At 39.1% G+C, this 24,744-nt stretch overlaps 2 protein-coding genes across 3 annotated transcripts in view; one reads left to right on the forward strand and one right to left on the reverse strand.

Annotated features, from left to right (window-relative positions):
• Positions 1–9,197: 9,197 nt before the first annotated feature.
• LOC135713375 (glucose dehydrogenase [FAD, quinone]-like) lies at positions 9,198–19,222 on the forward strand. The gene is made up of 4 exons (XM_065236482.1): positions 9,198–9,951; positions 17,284–17,507; positions 17,567–18,384; positions 18,714–19,222. Exons 1-4 carry the CDS (start codon positions 9,329–9,331, stop codon positions 19,197–19,199), a joined length of 2,151 nt encoding a protein of 716 aa, XP_065092554.1. The 5' UTR covers positions 9,198–9,328; the 3' UTR covers positions 19,200–19,222.
• Positions 19,223–20,044: 822 nt separating this feature from the next.
• Positions 20,045–24,744, reverse strand: part of LOC135713374 (calpain-11-like) — a 187,886-nt gene continuing 183,186 nt past the window's right edge. For both annotated transcript variants that reach the window (XM_065236481.1, XM_065236480.1), the window contains exons 6-11: positions 22,289–22,429; positions 22,078–22,231; positions 21,130–22,005; positions 20,603–21,065; positions 20,492–20,547; positions 20,045–20,437 (exon numbers count right to left, since the gene is read on the reverse strand). In XM_065236481.1, the coding sequence (XP_065092553.1) occupies positions 20,411–20,437; positions 20,492–20,547; positions 20,603–21,065; positions 21,130–22,005; positions 22,078–22,231; positions 22,289–22,429 (1,717 nt within the window). In that variant the 3' untranslated portion in view covers positions 20,045–20,410. The remainder of the gene's footprint in view (positions 20,438–20,491; positions 20,548–20,602; positions 21,066–21,129; positions 22,006–22,077; positions 22,232–22,288; positions 22,430–24,744) is intronic.

Genomic DNA, 24,744 nt, shown 5'->3' on the forward strand with positions numbered 1-24,744 from the left:
TCCACTTTTGTACGTATAAGCCATTTCTTTGCATTCTATACGAATTGTTTGTTTGTTTATATGTTTGTATATCCCGAAAACAACTTTGAATATACGTGCATTCTGGTTGTCTGGGTATGGCTCGCGAACTTTTCCCTTGGAGAACTTCGTGAAATATCGCGAACTTTTCCAACACTGGTACCGGGGTTCATTTTTAATCTAAACTTCTAGTAACCCTATGACCAGCAGAAAAGCGAGTTTCCGCTAACCTTATTTACTGTTTTGTTTTGATTCTGCGTTCCATTTCGCTTTACTCTGTTCCATATACTGGGTGACGTTTGAGCAAAAATTTTGTACGCCATGTAGATTGGTAGGGTTCAAACTAAAAAGTGTTCAGACTAAGAACGGTCAGATTACCGGGGGTTCACGCTAATCCCCGTATAAACTTCAAAGAGCCAGTGAGAAAATGAGCTTAAATTTAATGAGAATGATCAGGAACTTATTCGTAATCGATCGAGCTGGTTGGAGTAAAATTGATATTTTGATCCACCCTAATAAGTAAGTTAGGCATACGGGACTTTAAGTATGAATACGGCGGTGAGGTCGAGCGGTTTTCTCACTCCAATGTGTCTGGGTTCAATCCTAGTCGAGGTCGTTGGGATTTTTTGAGGTGGAAATTTCTGGTCACATCTTCCTTCCGAATGGAAGTAAATCCGTTGGTCCCGGCCCATGTGTCAAGCCACCTTCCTGGCACTCGATTGCCGTTAGTGATTAATCACCAATTAGTCATTTCAATGGGCACTCGATTGTGAATCAGAGATCGACGGCAAATAAATGAATGTTTTACCATTTAAAGAAGAAAATTTTCATTCAAAAGATTAGTCTACGCTCAAGGCTGTGGGTAGCTTTTTTGTATTTTTTGTATGTAAAATATCAGATTTGTTCCGACTGCTAATGTGTATTTTGGATTACGTTTTGGCTTCTCAAGGTTTTCAAGAATCTAAGCAAGTATATCTTTTCTTGATCCAACGTTTCGGATGAATACAGATCGATTAAACATAACCATATGGAAAATATTGAAAACAAAAATCAAGATCCCCCAAATAAAAATGTCAGTTTTAACGATCGTATTAAATAGAAGACGTTTTTTCCGAAACAATCATAATTCTACTTTTTTTTCCAAGATTTGATCAGAACTTTGTGATAGAGTTCGAATGAAACCCTATATTTGTGGTGGGTACGTTTACACTGATTTTAATTTTTTATCAGCGCGGTAGAAATAGATTGGGGTGATAAGCGTGTCTCGATGACCTAGTGGCGACCGTTTTCACTTTTGTATACTATTGGTGGAGGATTGACTGTATTGTTTAATATTGTATTGAAACGACTATGCATTCTTTAATAATTCTAACCAGTTTTTATTTACTTGATGTTTTGACATGGTCTAGTGCCTTCTTCAGGGGGAAATCCCCGTGTCGAAACGTCAGGTAAATAAAAATTTGTTTGTATTATTAAAGACTGCGTACACACTTAATCTAGCTCGGTAAAAATAAATCCAACAGCCGATATCAGCAAAAGTAAATGCCGAGGTAGGCATTTACTTTTGCTGATATCTCAGCAAAATGTTATTTGTTAGCTAAGTCTTGGATATTACTTTACTGAATCTCAGAAAAATTAAATGCAGAACTTCTTGGTTGTTGGAATCTCGGCGAAAAAATTTAAGTGTGTAGCTGTTTCAACAAAATCTTATGTTTAATAAGGTGAGTTAATCAGTTATGGCTATACGTTTCTATTATGTTGCGTTCAGATTATGGCCTATGGGAATTCCATTGGTCATAATTGGAACACACCATAATATGAACGTATAGCCATAACTGGTTCTCCTACCCTATATATATGTTTTTTTTATTTGAATCGCATTATTTATTAAGAATCAAATTTCGAAAAAGTGATCTATGGACCGAGGTATGAACGATTGTTTACGCAGGGGTAGGGGCCCCCTCATAAATCATCTAAAAATCAAGTAGTTTATGAACAGCCCCTAATTATCAAACATATTGGTTGTTGTTGAACTGGCTACTTCTGGGCCTTCTGCTAGGGACAGGAATTTATCCGATGTCCTTCCATTTAACTAAGGAAACACAAGTTTTCGTTTCTTTGATAGAATCAGCGAATCCAAACACATAAAACAACCAACGATACAGACAACACGGTTGCTATGACTACCATGACAAACTCACTCTGTAACATAGCTCGATCGGAGTGGTAGAAGGATAATGATAGATTACTTGCCTGCTTTGTTGCAATATACACGGATGAGGAATCTGAATGATCTGAATCGAGAAAAGACATAACAAAATAAAATCCCAAAACACAAGTGTATTATCTTCGGCTTTACATCGTGGAGCAGCTTGCAAAAAATTTGCTCGTTTCCTTCCACCGCCCCGAGTGCGTTGTGTCGCACAGGCTGATTGTCATGAAAAAAGGAGTAAGAGGTTGTATCCAAGACAAGACCGTAGGTTTGACGTGGGATTACGTGCTCGGTATCAATAGTCGGCGACTGTGTTAGGGAAATCACTCGATGATAATTTTGAAGAGCATTGCAACAGTTTGACATTTGTCTAATTTTCAATAGCGACCTCTTGAAAATTGACAAAGTGTTCATTTTAGCAGATTCATAGGAAAATGTCAAATCGATTGGCTTGTCTAAAATTAAAATCCATCCGCTATTGAAAGTGTTATAAGTGATCAAAACCTTACCACTTTTCGTAACGCGGTCGATTTTGATTTTTTTAAATTGCACCCCCAATATTTTGACGAAACAAGTAATCCTACGTTAAAAGGAAGAAGATTATATTATTATTGCTTTCCACTTCTGACAAAGCGTTAACATTGATCGCTTGTCATTTTGTTATTTGGAGATATTTTTGATTCCTTGGATAGAATATGTTCCCCATTTGATTGAGGAAATGAAGCAAGTTTGGAATCTCCTTTTTACGTTCGTATAGACTTCTATGCATGCTTGAATATTAATGCAGAACTTTGGGCAAATTATAAGAGTAAGTTCAAAAAACCATGTACAAATAGCAGTTGGTAGTTTTGTTCTTTAGCGCAAAATATTAGACACGTTTTTTTTTTAAATTTTGTCATTAGAGTTCCCATTTCCATGTTAGGGTGTTTTGTTTTGAACCATTGGGCGGATTCCATATATCAAATGAAAGGTAATCACACGTCTTCATTGATTTATTGCGACTGTTACATGGTCACGACGCATGGTAGTCTAGTCGCATAAGAGTATTGAGCGACACTCCAAGACTCGATAACTTAAAAAAACATTAAACTCAAAAACGAAATAAAAATACATTGCTGGTTTTTTGATATGTTGTGTAAAAAAGTCTAAATTTTCAAGGAAAAACATAAAAACATATTGCGGCCTCTGTGTGAAAACCATAAAAAAAACAAATACCCAATTTTTGAATATCATTATATTTTTTTCTAATAGCACCTTTTAAATACCTTTCATATGATATTTTCATCTTTGAAATCGGCCTAGTGGTTCAAAAGTTGGTCACCCTAATGAGAAAATAAAAAAATCCTGTCTAATATTTTTCAATAAAGAAAAAACCTACTATTTTTTACGACATTCAGAAAACCACTTTATCGTTTTGCTATGGAATGGCTGTATATGCGTACATATACTCATAATTTACTGGAATTTCAACTGGTTTTCTCAGTCTTGTGGGAAACGGTTTATTTTTCAATACCTGACTGTACGGCCAACATTTATTTGGCTTTTTCAAGGGAAAACAAGGTTAATATACAGAAAAAAAAGATAGACCTTCTTTTCCCTTAAATAGGACAAATAAATAAGAGTCAAAACGTGAAAAAATGGAGCATGAAACCGTTTCAATTACCACAAGACTGAGAAAGTCAGTAAAAAATCCAGCACAACCATATCAATCACTTATAATTTTCCCAAATGAGCAAATGTCAGAGAAGTCAATATACACCCCGATCAAATGTGTATATGTCGAGGGCCAAGTCTGCAGGAAATAGATCTAGAACGCCCTAGCAGCACACTTGTCACTGAACAATAGTGGTTACTTGTGGGCAACCCATTCCAGTCACAATCAAGTTGCAGCAACTTATTTCGATGGTAGTGTGCTGCTTGGGTGATTTCACATCATCATATTTCTCCAACACTAACCCAATATCGCTATCCGGGACTTCTGGCGCAAGATCATATACTCTCCCATATTGAACGTTGACCCCGCAGGTAACATGCATACCTTGACTGCCTTTTCATCAGCACAATAATAAATTGTTCATGGTTATGCAACAAGGCATGAAGCACCGCTTCGTCTGATTTGCCGTCTGACTTCTCCTTCGCAATCCAATATGTAGCAATCATTTGAACAGGATCCGCGTTCATCACTTTCACAAAATTGTCAATTTCACCCATGGTTACTACCACGGACAACTCCAGTTGTTTGCTAGCATCGGCAACGACAAAGGCGCATGACAATGAACAAGCACCGCAACAATAGTTGCTATCGCATGACCCACACCGAAAAACACAGCTGCTTCTATCTAGTACATATTACACTGGGATAATCTATTAAAGACGTAAGTTTCACCCTCGTAGCGTATTTTGCTGTACCTAATACGTGGCCGATCAAAACCTTTGCAGAATTTTGCCCTTTCCCTCTAAAATACTACTTCATTCATGCATATTTCCTTGCTCATAAGAAGATCATGGGTTCAATCCCAGACTCCATCAAATAAAAGGGAGTTTCCCCATCTGACTCCGATCACGACCGCATAATTAAACAAATCGATTCAAATGCAATAGCTTCATGTCACTGAACATCATTGTTTGTCGATGTTAGAAGCTCTGTGGCTTAGTAGCGATTGTTTTTATATAGTGGAAAAAGATGTGTCCTTGGTTAAATATAACGTATGCTTAGTCGCGGCAGGAAATCATAATTGAATCGTCCCAGGGATTTTTCCATTTGAGCAGCCATATGTCGCTGAGGTGGCCGTAATGTGCTGCAAGGAGTTGATGGCCTAGTGGTGATCGCTTTGTTTTCTGAGAAGTAGATTGTTGGAAGGCCCCTTTGCATTACTGAGTTGGTAGGGTTACATAATTAGCTTTCCAAGCTTTAAAAGACCGTGAATAAAGGGTGATACGGTCAAAATTTGGTCAATATCAACTTGACGTATTTCTTTCAATTTTGCATTTAAAAAACCTGAACACCCCTCATTTTGAAGGTGTGTGTGTGTAGAATGTTGCTCCTATTTTGATTTTGGAATTCACTCTTCAGTTGTCAAAATGCCGTCCAAGCAAGAAGAGCAGCGTATCAAAATTTTGCTCGCGCATCGCGAAAATCCAAGCTACTCGCACGCAAAGTTGGCAAAATCGCTAAAAGTTGCCAAATCAACCGTTACAAATGTAATTAAAGTGTTTGGGGAACGTTTGTCGACAGCCAGGAAGTCTGAATCGGGGGGAAATCGAAAACCGGAAGCCGCTGAGACGACAAAGAGAGTTGCCGGTAGTTTCAAGCGAAACCCTAACCTCTCTCTCCGAGATGCCGCAAATAAGCTGGGTGTATCGTCTACAACCGTGCATCGAGCCAAAAAACGAGCCGGACTATCGACTTACAAGAAGGTAGTGACTCCAAATCGCGATGATAAACAAAATACGACGGCCAAAGCGCGATCCCGGAGGCTGTACACGACGATGCTGACGAAGTTTGACTGCGTGGTAATGGACGACGAAACCTACGTCAAAACCGACTACAAGCAGCTTCCGGGACAGGAGTTTTATACGGCAAAAGGAAGGGGAAAGGTAGCAGATGTTTTCAAGCACATGAAACTGTCAAAGTTGGCAAAGAAATATCTGGTTTGGCAAGCCATCTGTACCTGTGGCTTGAAAAGCAGCATTTTCATAGCTTCCGGGACTGTCAACCAAGAAATTTACGTGAAAGAGTGTTTGAATAAACGTCTGCTGCCTTTCCTGAAGAAACACGGTTGTTCCGTACTGTTTTGGCCGGATTTGGCATCTTGCCATTACGGTAAAAAGGCCATGGAGTGGTACGCCGCCAACAACGTGCAGGTGGTTCCCAAGGACAAGAACCCTCCCAACACGCCAGAGCTCCGCCCAATTGAGAAATACTGGGCTATTGTCAAGCGGAACCTAAAGAAGACCAAAAAAACTGCTAAGGGCGAGCAGCAGTTCAAGGCAAACTGGCTTTCTGCGGCGAAGAAGGTGGACAAGGTGGCTGTACAAAATCTGATGGCAGGGGTCAAGCGTAAGACCCGGCAATTCGGATTTGGAAAAGCGGAAGCCTAACTGAATATTTTTCCTGAATTTTATACTAATTGAACTTGAAAAAGAAATTTAATTTGATTTTTTAAATAAACGATTTCACCGATTTACACGCGTTTTCCCTTGACCAAATTTTGACCGTATCACCCTTTAGTACTGAATAACAATACATTATATCAAACGATCTCATCACATATTAAGAGGCAACCAAACATCACTCGATTTGCTTCTTCTTCTTCTGCTTCTTCTTCTTCTTCTTCTTCTTCTTCTTCTTCTTCTTCTTCTTCTTCTTCTTCTTGAATTCCTTTATTTCTTCTTTCTTTTATTTAACGTCGGTCTCTGTTCCGCAATCTAGTGCCAATCAATGACGGACATCGATTACCATCCATTGACGGCAATTTAATGTGCCGAAAGGCAGCTTCCACACCTGCATAGGATATCGCACCCATTCAACACACATGGGCTGGGACCAACGGCTATATTTCCCTTCCCTTCCGATCTTGGCTGGGATCGAACCCAGACACATTGATGTGAGAAAGTAGTTACGCTTACCACTTGTTGCGCCGACCTTGTATTCCTAAATCATCGCTTACTAAAAGTATTGGTAAAATTCGATAGTAGCATGAGTTACCGTACCAAAACAGTCAATTCATCATTAATATCAACTGGTATGTTGAGCAAAATCTTACCATCTCTTTTATTCTTTCACTTTTCAATACAATAGCAAATGTGACGTCATATATGCATGTGTATAAGAATGTCGTAGATAAAACATTTACATTGCCAGACCACGCTGTATGATATTTTATTTACATCCTTGAGCGGGAAAGCGAATGATAGGCTACGTGCACTGCTGCCATCTCCCCTGTTTGTGTTTAATTCAATCATTTTTTACCTTTGTACTTGAAACGTTTCAGTTCTTAAAAGGTCCTTTTAGATTTATTTATTCAGAATTTGATGAGCGCCTTAATTTTTTTTTATTCAAAACAATACCGCTATTTCATGCAAACTCATGTTTTAAGCGGGCGCATCAAAAGCATAAAAAATGAATCCAGTGTACTAAATTGAAACAGCATAATCATATCAAGTAAGATATATTTCTTTTACAAAAAAAAGAGTTCCTTTAATGTGATGTTGAATAAAGCCAACACCCTTTCTAGATACAAAAAGAACCGATTGATGCTTTCCTAAATAAAGAAGCAGTTTATCACTTCAGCTACGGGAATTTATCGCGTGACGATGTGGAAGTAAATCACATTAAACATAGTTTGGTTGTTCCGTGTCAGTGATGTCTACTATGAGGTGTGGAGGAATTGATTAGCATTTTATGCTTGAATAAATCACACTAGCATCGGCTGGAATGAAATCAGAGGTAATTTGCATAAAATCACCGAACAGATGTGCCTAAAAAGCATACCCTTTAAATACAACTAGACCCTTCATTTGAATTTTTCTCAACTCAGCTAAGGTTGGGTTTTGATATTTGGTGTGTAGATATATCTCAAAACTGAGTTTAGATTAAAAATATATTTCCGCATAGTTCAATGGACCTTGAATGACCGGTAGAATTGTGACTTCTAGCGACGAAGGAGGTATCTAACATTCTTACTCGCTCTCACAGATCTTCTTGTGTTGTATATGTGTAAAGAATAACAATAACATAGCTACTGACTGCAGTGCCCTATATCGAATCTTGCCGCCGATAAAGTGGTCTTCAGTCCTAATCATAATTCAAATTTATATTACTGAATACACCTTCTTCTAAAAGACTTGTATTTTTGAAATGACAAAACAATGTGGCAATCAATGGTTTTTGTACATTATGCAACGCAATTCGTGATGAACATTTCAAAAGGTACTATCTGCTTTGATCAATTCTCTTAATCGACTTACTCTTATGATAACCATGGCTATACAAACAGATTCCACGTAATTTTTACAACATAATTTGATAAAGGAAATTCTCATCAATCTTCCAGAACATTAAATTCAATAAGGAATGTTTTTGCAGCTGAGTTATTAACGAAAGAGAGAGTCAATTAAGAGAATGAGAAAGGACCTTTTGAATGATTCGTCTAGAATTAAGATTAAGATCCGAGAGATGTCACCCCTTCATTGGTAGGAAAATCCTTTTTGCAGTATGGAGAATATCAGAAAATCCATGATTTGTGACTAAACATGCTGCCACACAAGGAAACAAATTAACAAGTATTTACCTTATCACCATAGTAATTAACTCGTTACGTTTTTGTGCATCTGAAACTGCTCATAAAGACGATAATGAATAAAAATATTCCAAATATTTTCCTACCATTCCCATAAATTCGAAAGTGACTGGCCCTCTAACTGTGGATTATTTCAAAAACAAAACATGATTAATTATAGTCAATACAATGATGATCTACGTCATGATAAGTTTATTTATATAATTAATTAATTACTGGTCTGTTGTTTACCCCATCTTTGCCACGTTTCTGCCAACGTACGAAGATGATTGACCCATACAGACAGCCACGTCCTGGAAACTGTTTTAAGTTTAAATAAGAGCTTTTTGAATGCTGCGGATCAACAGAAAGTCAACATTCATCGTCTGACTTCAACTACTGGTTTACCCTACCACTGCTGCAATTCTTTCACCAGATCGGCACAGTATCGATCAGTACTGAATAAACGACTAATTTTCCCGCCACTTTTCGATCACTTGGATACAGCCTTCGGCAAACATTTTGCAGCACGGCACCCTCGGTGACTTGCCCACCAATTCTGAACGATCATTTACTAAAACAACTTACAAGGCTGGGCAACTCTTTCTTCCATGTGCAGGCAAGTGCGACACGGTGTGCAAACTTGCACTATATGATGCTGAAAGCAAGTGCAGTTTAATCACGAACGTTGACCGTACCGGACAGTGTGCACCAAAAACCTGGCTCAACCAGGCCGAGAAAGGATGTCTGACGCAGATTGAGGCGCAAAAACGTGAGGAATTCTTAATCGTGAAGTCGAACGTACGTTGCCAAAAATATGGCGTATTCAAAGTGGACGATTGCAACAATCGCGGTCGTTCTGGTATCGTGTGCGGGGAGCTACGCAACCGGCAAAAGTGATAATCTAACGATCGGGAATTATGTAGATTTCACACGCTTCTGGGGTATTTGGTATGGTGAGCCGAAACTGCGGAAGAGTTATGACTTTGTGATTGTTGGTGCTGGGCCGGCTGGATCGGTGCTTGCCAATCGGCTGACTGAAGATCCCAAAGTGACGGTGCTGCTGCTGGAAGGAGGCAAAGGGGAACTGCCCATTTTTACCGACATTCCACTGGCATCACCAAATCTGCAATCAACGGATTATAATTTTGCGTACGAAAGTGAAGTGCAAAGCTTTGGATGTCAGGGATTGCGTGATAAGAAGTGTAGTTGGCCGCATGGACGGGGTGTGGGTGGATCTTCGATAATAAATTACATGATATATACCAGAGGCAATCGGAGGGACTACGATGGATGGGCACAGGCGGGTAATCCAGGCTGGAGCTGGGATGAAATGCTGCCATACCATATCAAAGCGGAGCGTGCAAATATAAGAGATTTCGACAATAACGGTTTCCACGGAAAGGACGGCCCCTTGTCGGTGGAAGATTGCCCATTTAGGTAAGATATCAAAAATGAATTGCTCGTGTGCAATGCAAAGTAATTTACTGGCAACAGTTTTTTCCAACTTTTAATAGAAACAAAAGTCAGTCAACCATTAAGTAAAAATAACATCTATGACAGCATCTATGACAGCATCTATGACAGCATTTGTGCAAAAGTGATTCTAAATTTCTACCAGACCTTCCAATGGTCATGATTCCACCGAGGACCGAGGAGCGTGAAACGTGTTCTGCTGGTAAATTTTTTGCAGCAACCAGTTTATAAATAAGAGTTGAGAAATTGAAGCTAGCTACTAAAGTACTGAGCTTGGGAATTACGAAATGTTTTTGCGAGGCGGCTATCTCTTTGAGACAGTAATGTGAGTGTTTGTTGGAAAATTCCATCTATGCATTTGACTGAAGTGAAGCGGTAGGCACTAAAGATGGTGGTACATATCTTGAAATGACTCCAGGTGGCTTTAAAATTATATGCCTCACCTACTTATGCTGAAGCCGTGCCAATATTTTCTAGAACTTGTCTAAAGTTAAATTGTGTGCTAGGAGTATCCACTTTGACGGCACCGGTGGATAGCGTGACTGTTTTCTCATCCCCTGTGTATCTGAGTTCAATCCCAGCCGAGGTCGTCTCCCTTCGGAAGGGAAAAAAGTTGTTAATCCTGGCCCTGGCTGATGGGTTCGACATGTTTGAAATTCACTCGATAGGTGTCAGTAATTAATCACCAATTGTTGTTCTGTCAAAATTGAGCTCCATTTGGATATTTGGCAAGCAAATGGTTAGTTTAATTATGTTTTCCATACAAAATTTAAAATTCTCCCGCATATCCAAATCATAACCAGATTCATTCAAATTTAGTACAATTTTTGGGAATCCCAATATGCTTCAAAAGAGCAGTGGGAGGAGGTGGTGGAAATATTTAACTTTTTTTTTATAGTAGATAGCAAATAGCAAATCCACGCCAACTGACGAATTGATCAAACTTTGCCCTCTCCAAATTCCATAAAACTTTGCATAATTGTTCGCTAGGAGAAACATATCAAATTTGTGCAGGAATTTGGCCGCGCCAAATTTGTCAAAATGGTATATTCAATATTTTTCAATGACTCACGCCGATTTTTTCAAAATAGTATATTCAATATTTTTCAATAAATAATATCATCAAAATAGCTCTTCTAATCGAAATGACATATGGGTCATTCCAGCTCAATGGGGTACACCACCTGTGGTCGATTTCACCAGTTTGAGCCAAACTTGGCCAAAACTCTTATTTTGGCATTCTGAACAAACGCCTTTTTTTTTTATTTTGCTCTAAAGTGCCTAGATCCTTCTAGGCTACAACCCTGTATTTCCGAAAATTTTAAAAATTTCAACTTTCGGAAGAGATTACTACACAACCAAATAAGCTATTCGTGATCTTAGAACGTCAACTTGAAGATTTTTTAATCTTAATTCTTATAGGTGTACCCAAATTTTGTTTTTGTTATAGTAACTACAGTAAACAGGCTGATTACCAGCAGGTATTGAAATTGTAAAAAAATGGCATATTTTCACCATGGGCGGGATTTTTTATTTCTTAATATTTTGGGCTCAAATTTTCACTACATTTTGGAAAACTCTTGTACTTGATGTGTTTCCAAGGGCAAATTATTTGAACAAATAGTTTTTGATATATGACCAGATGAGTGAGAGGTAGTTATGAGATTTTCTGGAGAAAAATCAATGCTTTTTAATATATTTTTATTTTTTCTTGAATTTCTTCATGCTAATGGCACAATAATATTGTTATGTTATTTTTCATATTTTCTGGGCTGGATTATCATTATAAGAGATCATTACTACCTCATATATTTACTTCTGTCCATAATTTAATTATGATTCTAAAAGTGAAAATACGTTCCTATGGGATACAGCCAAAAACGTGCTATGCGTTACTTCCACCTTCACTCAAGCTCAGCGCTATTGTATTTGTCGCTTGGATTCTGGAAAAGCTGCCAGTCTTCTTGATATAATGTATTCGGTATTATTCAAGTAGCAACTGTCATCCACAACTGAAATTTTATACATTTGCTAATCTATCTGATTTCATCGTACTTTTAAAGCACAACTTTTTGGCTGTATCCAATAGGAACGTATTTTTCACTTTTAGGACCACAATTGAATTATGGACAGAAGTAAATAAATGAGGTAGTTATGATTTTATATATTGAGAATCGTACCCATAACATGTAAAAAATAACATAAAAATATGATTGTGCCATCGGCGTGAAGGAATTCAAGAAAAAAAAAATGGTATTGATTTTACACCAAAAAAGCTCAAAACTACCACTCACTCATCTGGTCGTATATCAAAAATTATTTAACCAAATCATTTACCCTTAGAAACACATCAAGCACAAGAGTTTTTGAAGGTGTGGTGAAAATTTGAGCCCAAAATATTAAGAAATAAAAAAAAATCCCGCCCAAGGGGAAAATATGCCATTTTTGGACAATTTGGATACCTGCTGGTAATCAGTCTGTTTACTGTAGTTACTATAACAAAAACAAAATGTTTGTACATTTATAATAATTAACATTACAAAACCTTCAAATTGACGTTCTAAGATTACGAATAGCTTATTTGGTTGTGGAGTAATCTCTTCTGAAAGTTGAAATTTTTAAAAATCTCGAAAATACAGGGTTGTAGCCCAGAAGGATCTAGGTACTTTAGAGCAAAATAAAAAAGAGGTTTGTTCAGAATGCCAAAATAAGCGTTTTGGTAAAGTTTGGCTCAAACCGGTGACATCGACCACAACTTTTTAAAATTCTGTACCCACTTGAGCTGGAATGACTCATATGGGACTAAGTTAAAGGAAATTGGATATCCGTTTCAGAATTTAAAAAAACACACTGTGAAAAATATCACAAAATGTAGAGAGAAAAAATTAAATTCAAATAATTTACTAAAAGTTGATGTTCTACGAGTTTTGTCTATTTTAAAGTTAGAATTGTGGCATTTTTTATTAATAAGTAAAATCTTTTTTTCATTTTTCACCATGATTTGTCATATTATTACAGTGTGCAATTTTTTTTTTCCTGAACAAAAAATTATTTTTCTACAACTTTGTCTCAGACGTCACTTCGATTAGACGTTCTATTTTTGTGCTATGATTTACTGAAAAAAAATTGAACACCCCATTTTTTTTAAAATAGGCGCGTGTTAAATTTTCTGAACCTAAACTCAAATTTGAAACGTTGCCCAAAGCGAACAATTACACAAAATTCCATGTAGTTTGAACAATGCGCAAAACATTCAGGTTCAATTAGTCGTTTTCATAATATGAATATGAACAGCTATTCGCTTCTTTATCAACTGCCTCGAGAGAGTCTGAATGATTGGGAAGTAAACGAGTCACTGACAGTAGAGCATCCAGTCAGTAGCTCAGTTAGGATGTTTATTCTTCCGTGATGGTACCCCATCCTTGTTTTGAAGGACTGAGCGTACATTTTCTATGGAAAAATGCCTCAATTACATGCTGTGTGAGTAAAGGCAAGCAGTGTGAGTCGCCTGTTCGTGAGTGACTGAATGTTTTTGTTCTTGCTCTTGCATTGCCTCGTCCTTTACCGTTTGGTACATACGGTCTGGATAAACCAATGAATTGAAAAGAGACAGTGCTTTCACACTCAGTCAATAATTTTACGCTCTGGTTCTGACCGATAAATCTGAAATTCGTTTATTCTTTCGTTATTTGACGTGGATTTGCTTTAGTAGTATTAGTACACAGAAAAAAAAAAGTTGTTGAATATTACATCCAAACTGCTGCAACCAGGTCAATCCATCGGTTGTGTAATATAACGTTATACGATGTAGATTGATTTTGCGAACAAAATTACATCCATTGATGTTATATTGTATCTGCTTTTTGCTATTACATCATTATTTCATACATCAGCTTGAATTACATTGATCGATATTACATTTTTTTTGCTGTGTAAGGTAGATGTATTACAATTCACCCCTGCTAAAGGATTATCCTCATAAGAGAGCATCCATAAAGTGCGTCGGGTTCACAGATCTGTGAGCAGCATTACATTAGGTATAGGAAAAAGGTGACGAAGCAGGGGAAGGGTGGATGATTTATCCTTAATTTCACGTGACGTACTTAATGCAACTGTGAACCTACATGACTGAAAGGTGCAGAAACGCTCATTCCAATGGTTTCTCAATCGTTTCAGGTAGTTGCAGCAACATAATACCGTATAGCAGTTCCACACCAAATGACGATCTGACGTGACTTTCTCAAATTTGTGTGAATCTTTGCATAATTGTTTGTCATGGTAAATTAAGTGGACATATTTTTTCCTAGATTTTTGTCTCAGACATTATTTGGATTGGATGAAGTTTTCGAGTTGTAATTTGTTGAAGAATATGAAATTTGATATTTTGTGAATAATTATCAATAAAAAATATGAAATGTTTCACGCAAATCTGAGAAAAAATGATATATGAATATGAAATTAATTTATTTTGCTATAAGGCTTGGCTCAGCGGTGCCGGTGGTGTAGTGGTAAGCGTGATTGCCTCTCACCCCAGCAGGTCTGGGTTCAATCCCAGTCGGTGCCGCCGGGATGTTCTGAGGCATAACATCTCTGATCACGCCTTCCTTCGGATGGGAGGTAAAGCCGTTGGTCCCCGGTTTATGAGTTGATGGCTCGATAGGTAGGGTCCAGGTGTGGGAGCTGCCTCCCTGGCATTGGTAGCGTTGGTGCTCAGCACGGAAAACAAGATCGACGGAAAGCAAATCAAGGAAAAAAAGGCTTGGCTCAATTAGAAATGCTTTAAAATTTACATTCAACATTTGCTGTTAAAATATTATTAGGCTGATTCTAATTTTATTTTATTTTTAATTAAAGAATATGGAAGGGCTCAAATTAAATTCAGCCCTATTCAAAATTAATAATAAATTTCTAAAATAAAAATGCAAACAAAATTGTGAAGGCCTTGAGTTGTTTATCGTCCCTTGTTTTTTTTTTTATTATTTAACCCCCCTGCGTCTTATCACCCTCTTTGAGTGACCACGGGCATAAAATGAAACTTATATGAGTATATCATTATAAAGAATATTTAACTCTTATTCGACTATTTAAATCATAATTTTAATCATCGAAATGGTGTGCGACATTTAGCACCGAAAAAGTATTTTTTATTCTTCGTCCCCTGTCGAAGCTCCATAGAAGGTTTGAAGGAAGTAACAGTGCACAAAACTTCGACTCCTCAAGGATAACGCATGTTCGATCATGTTACAGCTCCAATTCATATGCCTCCCACGGTCACGACATTGAAAAAATCTCAAGATGGCAACATTGTAGAAAATAATCAGATCACAGAAGTTAACTGATCTTAAAGCAAGAAGGGTTAGGTCTTCAGCATACTCACAGATTTGCTCGTTTTGAACGATTTTCAAAAGTATCATCCCTATACTTGTTTTCGTTCGAATCGTTCGAACCATGCACACATTTTGTTTTTGTATGGTTCGAACGGTTCGAACGAAAACCTGATTATGAGTGTATACCAACAATATATATCGAAGTGTTTGGTGTAATGGATCAATTAAGAAACTTGTAATCTTTAAAATACAATATCACCTAAACGAAACTTATATTTTTTTCCCGTAAATCATTCCCATGTAAAAAAAAAATCGGCTGAACACTTTGGCGCCATCAAAATTTAAAAAAAAAACTGGGGCCAATTTGGAAATATGTGTATTAAAAGGTATAAAAAAAATCGCAGGGTTGGCAAAACTGTAAAACAAATTCGATCACAGAATTTTGTTGTTTGTTCAAAATGCTTCGAAAAGGTACCCAGTGTCGTTTGTATCTTTATTGGATCCGGAGATATGCAAAAATCATAATTGGGGTATATTAAAATTTGGAAAAAGGGTAGTTTTGATCTTAAATAAATTGGTTTAACTCGGAAAGGGTTAATGCAATTGCTCGGTCACTTGAGATTTGCCTGCCATGGCTGGTACTCCGAGCAAAGTACAGCATCAAATTCATTGCAAACTGAAATCAAATTGTGCCATTCACAAATTTCCTAACAAATATTGTTTCATATTGCTGTACATTTGCTGTTTTCTTTGCCTTTGCAGAACATCAAATTGAATGCTCGTTTTGTTATCACCAGGAGAAATATACATCAAATTGAATTTTCAGTTTTCTCTCACTGATAGCAGAATTGGTTTTCAATGTTACTTAACAAAAAAAAGTTTGTTCTCAATTTTCATATTTTTACCATCAAACTGACAGCAACCTGAGTAATGATTATCAGCGACATTATAACATATCATTTAGTACTTCAATTATTTGTTTTGTATTACTTCTGCGTGAAGTCAACAATTTACATAGTTGAAGATGCTAATTTCAAACAACAGACTAAAATGGTAATTTTTATACGATAGATGAGGAGTCTAGTCATCTCCTCATCTGTCGTTTAAAAATTACCAATTTAGTCTGTTTTTTGAAATTAGCATCTTCAACTATATCATTTAGTTTTCAATTTGATCTCAGACTTTGCTCGGAACAACTACCCTATTGCTCTCTCGACTTGGCTTTGACTCTCAACATAGTGTTCTTTGCACTAAAGCCCTTTAGTAAAATTATGGAGGACTGTCAACATAAAACTTAAAAAAGTTGTTCCAATCGAGCAAAGCGGTGTATTTTCACAGTTCGATTGGATCATTGCGTATAACGTTGAATAATTTGTAATGTTCAGTTCATTGGCACAAAAATGATTAATGATCAAATTAATTTCATTTAAAAATGTCCTCCATTGCAAATAACTGCAAATAACTCCCTCCTATCACCGAACATAATTTGCGAATGATTCCCTTAGTTGTCTTGCATATCACCGTCATCATCACTTTATTATTAATCTTCATTTTACAAGGGCCCATTAATCAATTCTCATCGGGACACTTCAGCGATATCGATGAAGGGTAATTAAATTACCGCAAACTACCCTTTCTTCACAGGCAGCTTCTGTGTTGCATCACAGAGATGCTGCGTTAAAGAAATGTATCGTAAAATGCAACGTAATATAAGTTCCCCCAGAGTGGTGTAGCACCTTACCTCCAAACTTGGAACCGGTTCAATAACGATGAAATTTATTTCTATTTACTCTCGCACGCGGCTCAATATTGTCCACTGGGTAATGTGGGTCTTGAAGCGAGGCGTCAACGTCTGGGTCTGACCTTAAGAGGGCAGCTTAATATTGTTGTCATGTCATTGCGTTATCGCCTGCTGCGAGAGACATATTTAATAAAATTAAAAGATGTTGATAATTTTTCAAATTTGCAGATCGAGAATCGCCCATGCCTTTGTTCGTAGCGCTCAGCAGGCCGGTTATCGCTACTTGGATTACAATGCCGGGGAGCATATAGGAGTGTCCTATCTGCAAGCCAATACGGATCGAGGCTGGCGAGTGACAAGCGGAACGGCATATCTGCCGCCATCTGTCGCCAACCGTAAAAATCTGCACATTCTCACCAAAGCATGGGTCACGAGACTGCTGATTGACGCAGGTCATTGTTTTACAATTATGCCTTGTTGGTCCTTGAGCGACATCTTTTTCCATTTACAGATACCAAGGAGACTACGGGTGTCCGATTTGCTCGCAATAAAAAGCAGTTTACAGTTAAAGCCAATCGAGAAGTGATTCTTTCGGCGGGGGCCTTTGAATCGGCTAAGCTTCTGATGCTGTCAGGAGTTGGTCCTACTGATCATCTTCAAAGTCTTGGAATACCAGTCATAAATGACTTACCGGTTGGTGAACAACTGTACGAGCATCCAGGAGTACTTGGCCCTGTATATTTGGTCCGAAAACCCATCGATAGTTACGTTCAACTAGATGACAACATAAACGTCAAAAATTTAATCCGATTGATCAACGGTCGTGGAGTGTTCACGACCAACGCTGTCGAAAGCCTCATGTACATTAAAACTCCGGTAGCGGAAAGTCCGGATCCTGGTCTTCCCGACGTTGAAATTATGCAAGCGTTCACATCGGTTGATTTCGATTCTGGTCCCGGAACTTTCCTAGCATTCCGCCTCACCAATGAAACCTACGATGGATACTATCGACCGATTCGCAACATTCGATCCTTCCAGTACCTTCCGATGCTGTTGAAACCACGAACACGTGGAAAATTGCGTCTTCGTTCAAGGAATCCCTTCGCCCACCCTCGATTTGATTATCAATACTTTGAGGATGATCGTGACCTAGAGGCCCTCGTTTACGGTATGATGGAAGCAATTCGCGTAACTTCGCAACAAGCGTTCCGTGATCTGGGCGTTGAGCTTTACTCACGTCCGGTGCCGGGTTGCGAACAGTATGAATTCAACACGCGCGACTACTGGCGCTGCCATGTGCGCACGCTAACTGCCACCTTTCATCATCAGGTAAGAGCTAGAGTTTGATCAAGCTTGAGAACGGCACGGTGACTTGCATAATTGCGCTGAGTGACATTGCAGTGCCGGGTACTGAACTGTGCGCGCTTTATGAGTTGGTTGAACTTGTTTTGACCGACAGAACTGGTCCGATCAAAGAATGCTGATTAATTCGTAAACCGTTGATTAGCGATTTTGTTCCCATAATTACTTCCTTGTCAAAAGTGTGATGGAAATTTTCTATCATAAATCATTGACATTGCAAGCAGAAAACCAGTTTGGCTTGATTGGAATGCTTTTAATGAGTGTTTTCTGGGTAATAATAGTTCGATAAATTTTAGGTTGCAACGTGCAAGATGGGTCCTGCCACGGACTCCGAAGCCGTAGTTGATCCACGGTTGCGTGTCTATGGAATTTCACGGTTGCGGGTGGTAGACATTGGCATTGTTCCAGGACCTCCGGCAGCCCATACAGCGGCAGTGAGTTTCGTCATCGGAGAGAAGGCAGCCGATTTGATCAAGGAAGATCTTGAACGAGGGAAAAGTGGGGCCCTCGTTGAGAAAACAAAATCAAATGCGTTTAGAATTGAGGAACTTCCAGTTGATTATGACTCAGGGCCTTTATTTAGATATGATTTTGGACCGCAGTATTTCGACCGTAATGTCTTTGGCACAACACATAGATTTAGAAGGGATGTAAATGATGGAAGAAATGACTCTGAAGATTGGAAGTTTCCTGCTAACCAGAAAAGAGAAGGTGTACTAGACTTCGGATCAGCTGTTCAGGAAATTTCTCATCTACTGAATAGTAGCTCAGAGACTCGATAGATAAATACAACCAACATTTATGATAGGACGTAGTTTTAGGCACGCGATATTTTTACGACTGAAGATTTTTTGTTTCGATTTGATTTTTACGATGTTTTGTCAGTTCTGTTTTTATTCACCCATATTCTTGTTTTCGTTTTTGTGTTTTGTTCGAACGGTTCGAAAGAATTTAAGAGTATTGGTGATCAAGTTGTATTTCTAACGGGTTGAATCGGGGCAGAGCCGGTAGCATTTTTTAAGCATCAGAAGTCAAAATCAGTTGTACTTTTACCATTCCACCACTAAACACCATCTATTCTGACTATGAGCCCGAATGCTATTAAAATGACCAGCAACTCCGATTTGAATATGCAGTCTTGGTTTCTATATACATTATTGTTAGATTAATTTTACTCTTCGGTAAAGCACTCGCCATTAACTTCTAGCATCCACACATTGTGGTTGGGTTATTTTACATGAACTCTTAAGACTGTATGCAAGAAAATCCAAATGTATGATGTATAGGAGCCCATCAGCCATAGTGCTAATACATGTTAAAAAAGTGTCTGATTTTGTATATATTTATGAAAGAAAAACAATTTGTATTGGACATTGGGATTATCGAGAAATTCATAAAACAATAAACCGTAAATGCAAAACGAATACATCCTATCTATCTGATGTACCTTTCCAAACCCAGCTCGTCTTCTTTAGAGACCAACATTGGTACTACTAGGTAAAATATGTAAAACACAACTCATTCTAGATACGTTTTTCATAAGGTGATTCATACACTCAGTAATACCAACACAGTTATGATTAAATTAGTAAATAACGTTTATTTCAGTAATAACAACTTTCTTTCCTAGAGATATATCCTTGCTATAAAAATATGTGTTAACCTTCTTTCTTTGCATCATACTCCTAACAATGATAAATTAAAGTTTACTCTCATAGAAAATTTTGCATTCCATAATACTTTTCGTTTTACGTTACTCGTTTCAGAATCGTGTTTCAATTTATAATTTATCTCACCGGTTTAGTAAATATCACTAGAATCGATAATCAGAGTTGAAGAGTTTTATTTTAAAAGAATTTCCTAAAAGTAGTAAAAGTCCTAAATAGAATAAGTATTGCATTGCTCTCCAGCCAGCTAGGTGCCGCAGTTTGCTAACAGTAGTCGCCGTCGTCATTTAGTGGTCTTTGGTTCTCTTTAAGGTTCGTCTGCCTCGTCACGAGTAGATGGTCATCAGGATCATCTGAAATAGAGTGGCTGATTATTACCGCAAGGCCTGAATCGACGCTGAACGAACCTCCTCTAAAGATAATGGGCTAGCTTTTGCTTTGGCATCCAGGCTGTGGTATCGTTCTGAAAATAGCCGATTTAAGTAATAATAATACAAACTAAACCAAGATCTACCAACCATGTGCTAAATGTAGTCTTGCCATCGACAGCAAGTACCCCTCGAGTGTGATTTGCCGATTCCGTGAAAACCTACTGACTAAAGCTTCCAGGACCTTATTGCTAGCGGTGGCTCCTCCGGCCCACAAAAGACCCCGAAGGCAGTACGATGAAACTTTCGAAGCCCAGATGCCCCGGCTAAGCGTGGCTGTACCGGAAGACGATGGTCCGCATCGTCGGAAGGCGGCCTTCCAGAATCGCATCAATCCTATCAGAGCTGGAACATGATCTATCGAAAGTCGACCACCCAGAGCGGGATCACGTAGGGCAAGCATTCCTCGGCAAAGTTCCAACGACGGGCCACAGTTGATTCCTCCCAATCCACGGAATCCTCGGTTGTTTCCACCATGGGCTTTAAGGATGCCTTGCAACTGGGTTGACTCTATCTCATGCGGATACCTCGAGCGGAGCTTGTAGAGGATTCTCTGCAATGTTCAACAAGTTTTCTATTATTAATAAGAGATATTTTAGATTTTTAGAAGTACTTACAGCATCAATCGTTCGTTCGTCACAAAACTCCGCTGCAATGTTATGAATAACTAGATTTTCCTCGTTGACTTCCCACACGTCCGTATGTTGATCAGCAAAGATCCTCAGTAGAAATCGACCTTCCCTGTGTTGTTGGGAATGAGGCATGACTACGAAATCCCCAGCCGGAAGCGCAAAGAACGTAGCAATTTCCCTCAAATTCGACAGTGGTGCAAAATCCAGTGGCATCTGCTCGCTAACATATTGCGGTGTGACCCGTTGCATACCCGGTGGGACCTCGTAAATTGTGAAACCGATCTCCTCATCTTCGAAGTTTCGGCTTCTGTAACACTCGTACTTCTGAGACACTGCTACAACAACGTGAGCTTTCGCTGGATGCCCTGTCGGTACCCGTATTCTAAACTGTGGATTCGTTGCTGTCGTTTCGATAAACTTATGTGGACCCCCGGCATTGAATCCAGCTCGCCACTGTCGTACCGCCAGAGCTGCCCGCCATGGAGTACGTGTATGTAGGCCTGGTTCCAACGCCCAATCATCTGGTCCAATGTGTGCCAACCAAATCACGACGAATCTCGACAGAAACTCACTGACAGACATCCAAAACTCGCAATCACTCGACGATCTCGATGACAGCAGCTCCCGATCCCGTTCATTGAGGGCATTCCACTCCCAGCTGCGCTCAGACCAGGCACCACACCAGACTCCTCCCCACTCGCCACCGATCCACGGACTTCGCAGACGTATCAGACTGGTGTCACCTGACTGACCACTGGCTTGGGATGAATCAGATGAATTGGCACGTACCCTGGCCAGACCCGTAACGCAATAGGGATGCTCCGATATCAAACCAGATCGCCGTCGTTTGGTTTCCTTTTCCTGAAATGAGGTGTACTATTATCGACATATGTTCGAAAATGATATATTATTTGTTTCGGCAAGGATGTCTACCACTCCACTAATTGCTACTAATAATGTTGATCTTGGCACAGCTCCCCCAAGCAGTGGTCCGCTCGGAGGGACACTCTGAACGACGGCTCCGGTAAGGTCCTGTAAGGCACGTCCCACTGTCCCGAATTTGAGGAAGGCATATCCTCCGTATAATCTAGAGTAAATGGAGATGGTCAGTTGGAATTTGGCAAACAATATTAGGTGATTCAACTTGGCATAAGCTTTCTCCAGCAGTGCAGCCCAGAAGACGTCCGGTTGGGCACAGTGCATGTGAGCTGGTCGATCTCCCCGTGTCGGTAGACGATCGTCGACTCGGACCTCCACCCACTTGCCCCACTGCCAGAAGCGGAATCTGGAATTGAAAGAAAAATCTCTTTTAACTTAATGTCTCATATGTAGCTGATGGGTTCGGTGGGGTAATTTTGACTAATAAGCTAATTGTTTTGCAGGTGGAAAGTAATCAGAAGGTATGTTAGTGGGAAAAGTGTGAGACATTTTACGCACCACAATATAGATACATTTGAATTTTCTAGTCAGCAAAGGCACAGGCACAGGTGGTAGGGTTTGAATTCCGGTTCGGCATAGAACTTCATTGGATTGGAAAATTTAACGATGCAATTGAATCCAGTTGTGGCATAAAAGCCCAAAGGAACAGAAATTGGATTCTTGATTTTGAATGAAAATACTTCAAAAATATTTATGGAGCGGCGGTAGGAAATCTATTTCCGAAGCCACTTTAGAAGATGGTGGCCTCTGGATTCCGAAAATGTGTCTGTCGCCCTACTATATACGGGAATTTGACGGTGCCAGTGGTTGCGTGGTAGGCGTTAAGTGTTTTTCAAACCAGTGGGTCTGGGTTTCTTCGAAAGGGAAGTAAATCGTCAGTGATTGGTATTCATTTGCGGAACAGAATTGAACGGAAAATAAATAATAGAGTGGATATCCGTTTAACAGAATTTCACCATCGTAGTTAGGGTTTGCTTCATCCTTAGAAAATTACGAAATTGATCCTCTTTTCCATCTCATGTAAATTAATGATTTCATGATGCAGAGGAACACGTACCTGACAAACCGTGCTCATAAAACGCACTACATATGTAACCTTTTGCCTTCCGTTATATACAAGTACTTATAGCCTAGTGTTCAAAGTATGGGTTTAATGATCCCGAGGTTCTTGGTTCGAGTCCATCCCGAAGTTTTATTTTATTGTTTTTGAAATCTTTTTTAGGTAAAAGCTAAATTCATGAATTCAGTTCATGATTTCTATTCATGATTTTGAGAATATTGGTTGCGTTACGCATAAATAGCTCATGATATCAAGAATAGCTCATCTTCAGTCAAGACGCTATTCTCAAAGCCCTTTGCTCAGTCGATCCATCGAAAGGTCCAGGCCCGGACCGTATTCCACCGTATTCCACCGTCTTTCGCCAAGAACTGTGCAGCATCGTTGGCCACTCCCGTTATGTCTATTTTTAATCGATCGCTTAAGGATGGCGTTATTCCGGATGCCTGGAAGTTCACCTCAATTACACCAATCTTCAAGTCCGGTAACATGCACAAAGTGGAAAATTAACGACCTATCTCGATCCTGAACTGCTTGGCCAAAGTTCTAGAAAGTCTTCTACATGAGAAGTTGTATCCAGCTGTTCAACCCATAATCTTAGAGTTTCAGCATGGATTCATGAGCTTGATGACTTACACAAACACTCTTATAGGTGGCATCGAGAAGCGTCAGCAAGTGGACTCCGTTTACAACGACTTCTCTAAGGCATTTCACAAAGTCCCTCACGACCTAGCCATTATGAAGCTAAACCACCTTGGTCTTCCACCGTGGATCGTTTGTTGGTTAAAATCATACTTATCATCCAGGAAGGCTTTCGTTAAGGTACGTTCCAGAGGTATTCCATATACCATCGGGGGTTCCACAAGGGAGTCACCTAGGACCTCTCATTTTCGTTCTGTTTATTAACGACGTGTGTGATATGCTAAGTTCCTGTAAGTTGCTATATTCGGATGATCTTAAGCTGTACCGTGTGATCAAATCGATCGTGGATTGTTGCGCACTTCAAGCTGATATAGAGCGATTGTCATCCTGGTGTCAGATGAATGGAATGCAAGCCAATGCTGCCAAATGCAAAGTGATTACCCTTATCCGCTCTCACTCTCCGATCATTTTTGATTACTCTATGAATCAATCGCCGCTGGAAAGGGTTAATGTCATTAAGGATCTTGGGCTCATCTTGAACAGCAAACTACGGTTTAACGAGCACATATCCATGACAGTTGCAAAGGCCAACTCCATGCTAGGATTTTTGCGCCGCAATACTGCACAATTCGACGACGTGTACGCCCTGAAAGCGCTGTACTGCTCTATGGTCCGCAGTGTTCTTGAATATGGAGTACAAATTTGGGATCCATATCATGCTGTTCATGTACTGCACATCGAGAGAATCCAGAAACAGTTTATAAAGTTTGCATTACGACGTCTGCCATGGACAAATCCAGATAGCTTGCCTCCGTACGAGCATAGATGTGCGCTTATTGGACTGCAAACACTAACAAATCGCCTAGTCTTTCTCAAGAGGATGTTCATATTTGACATGATTAGTAATCATATTTACTGCAGTTGTTTGCTCGGGAACATCAATTTCCACACTCCAGCTCGCC

This window comes from Ochlerotatus camptorhynchus, unplaced genomic scaffold, assembly GCF_037179485.1.
Source record: "Ochlerotatus camptorhynchus isolate MF236.1 unplaced genomic scaffold, CSIRO-AGI_Acam_v1.1 ptg000551l, whole genome shotgun sequence".
NCBI lineage: Eukaryota > Metazoa > Arthropoda > Insecta > Diptera > Culicidae > Ochlerotatus > Ochlerotatus camptorhynchus.

Bases quoted from the DNA above. Each gene is read 5' to 3' on its own strand.
- LOC135713375 (XM_065236482.1), top strand. From the start codon at position 9,329: ATGGCGTATTCAAAGTGGACGATTGCAACAATCGCGGTCGTTCTGGTA. The intron at 9,952-17,283 runs GTAAGATATCAA...TCAAATTTGCAG, and splicing joins GTGGAAGATTGCCCATTTAG to ATCGAGAATCGCCCATGCCT. The intron at 17,508-17,566 runs GTCATTGTTTTA...TTCCATTTACAG, and splicing joins GAGACTGCTGATTGACGCAG to ATACCAAGGAGACTACGGGT.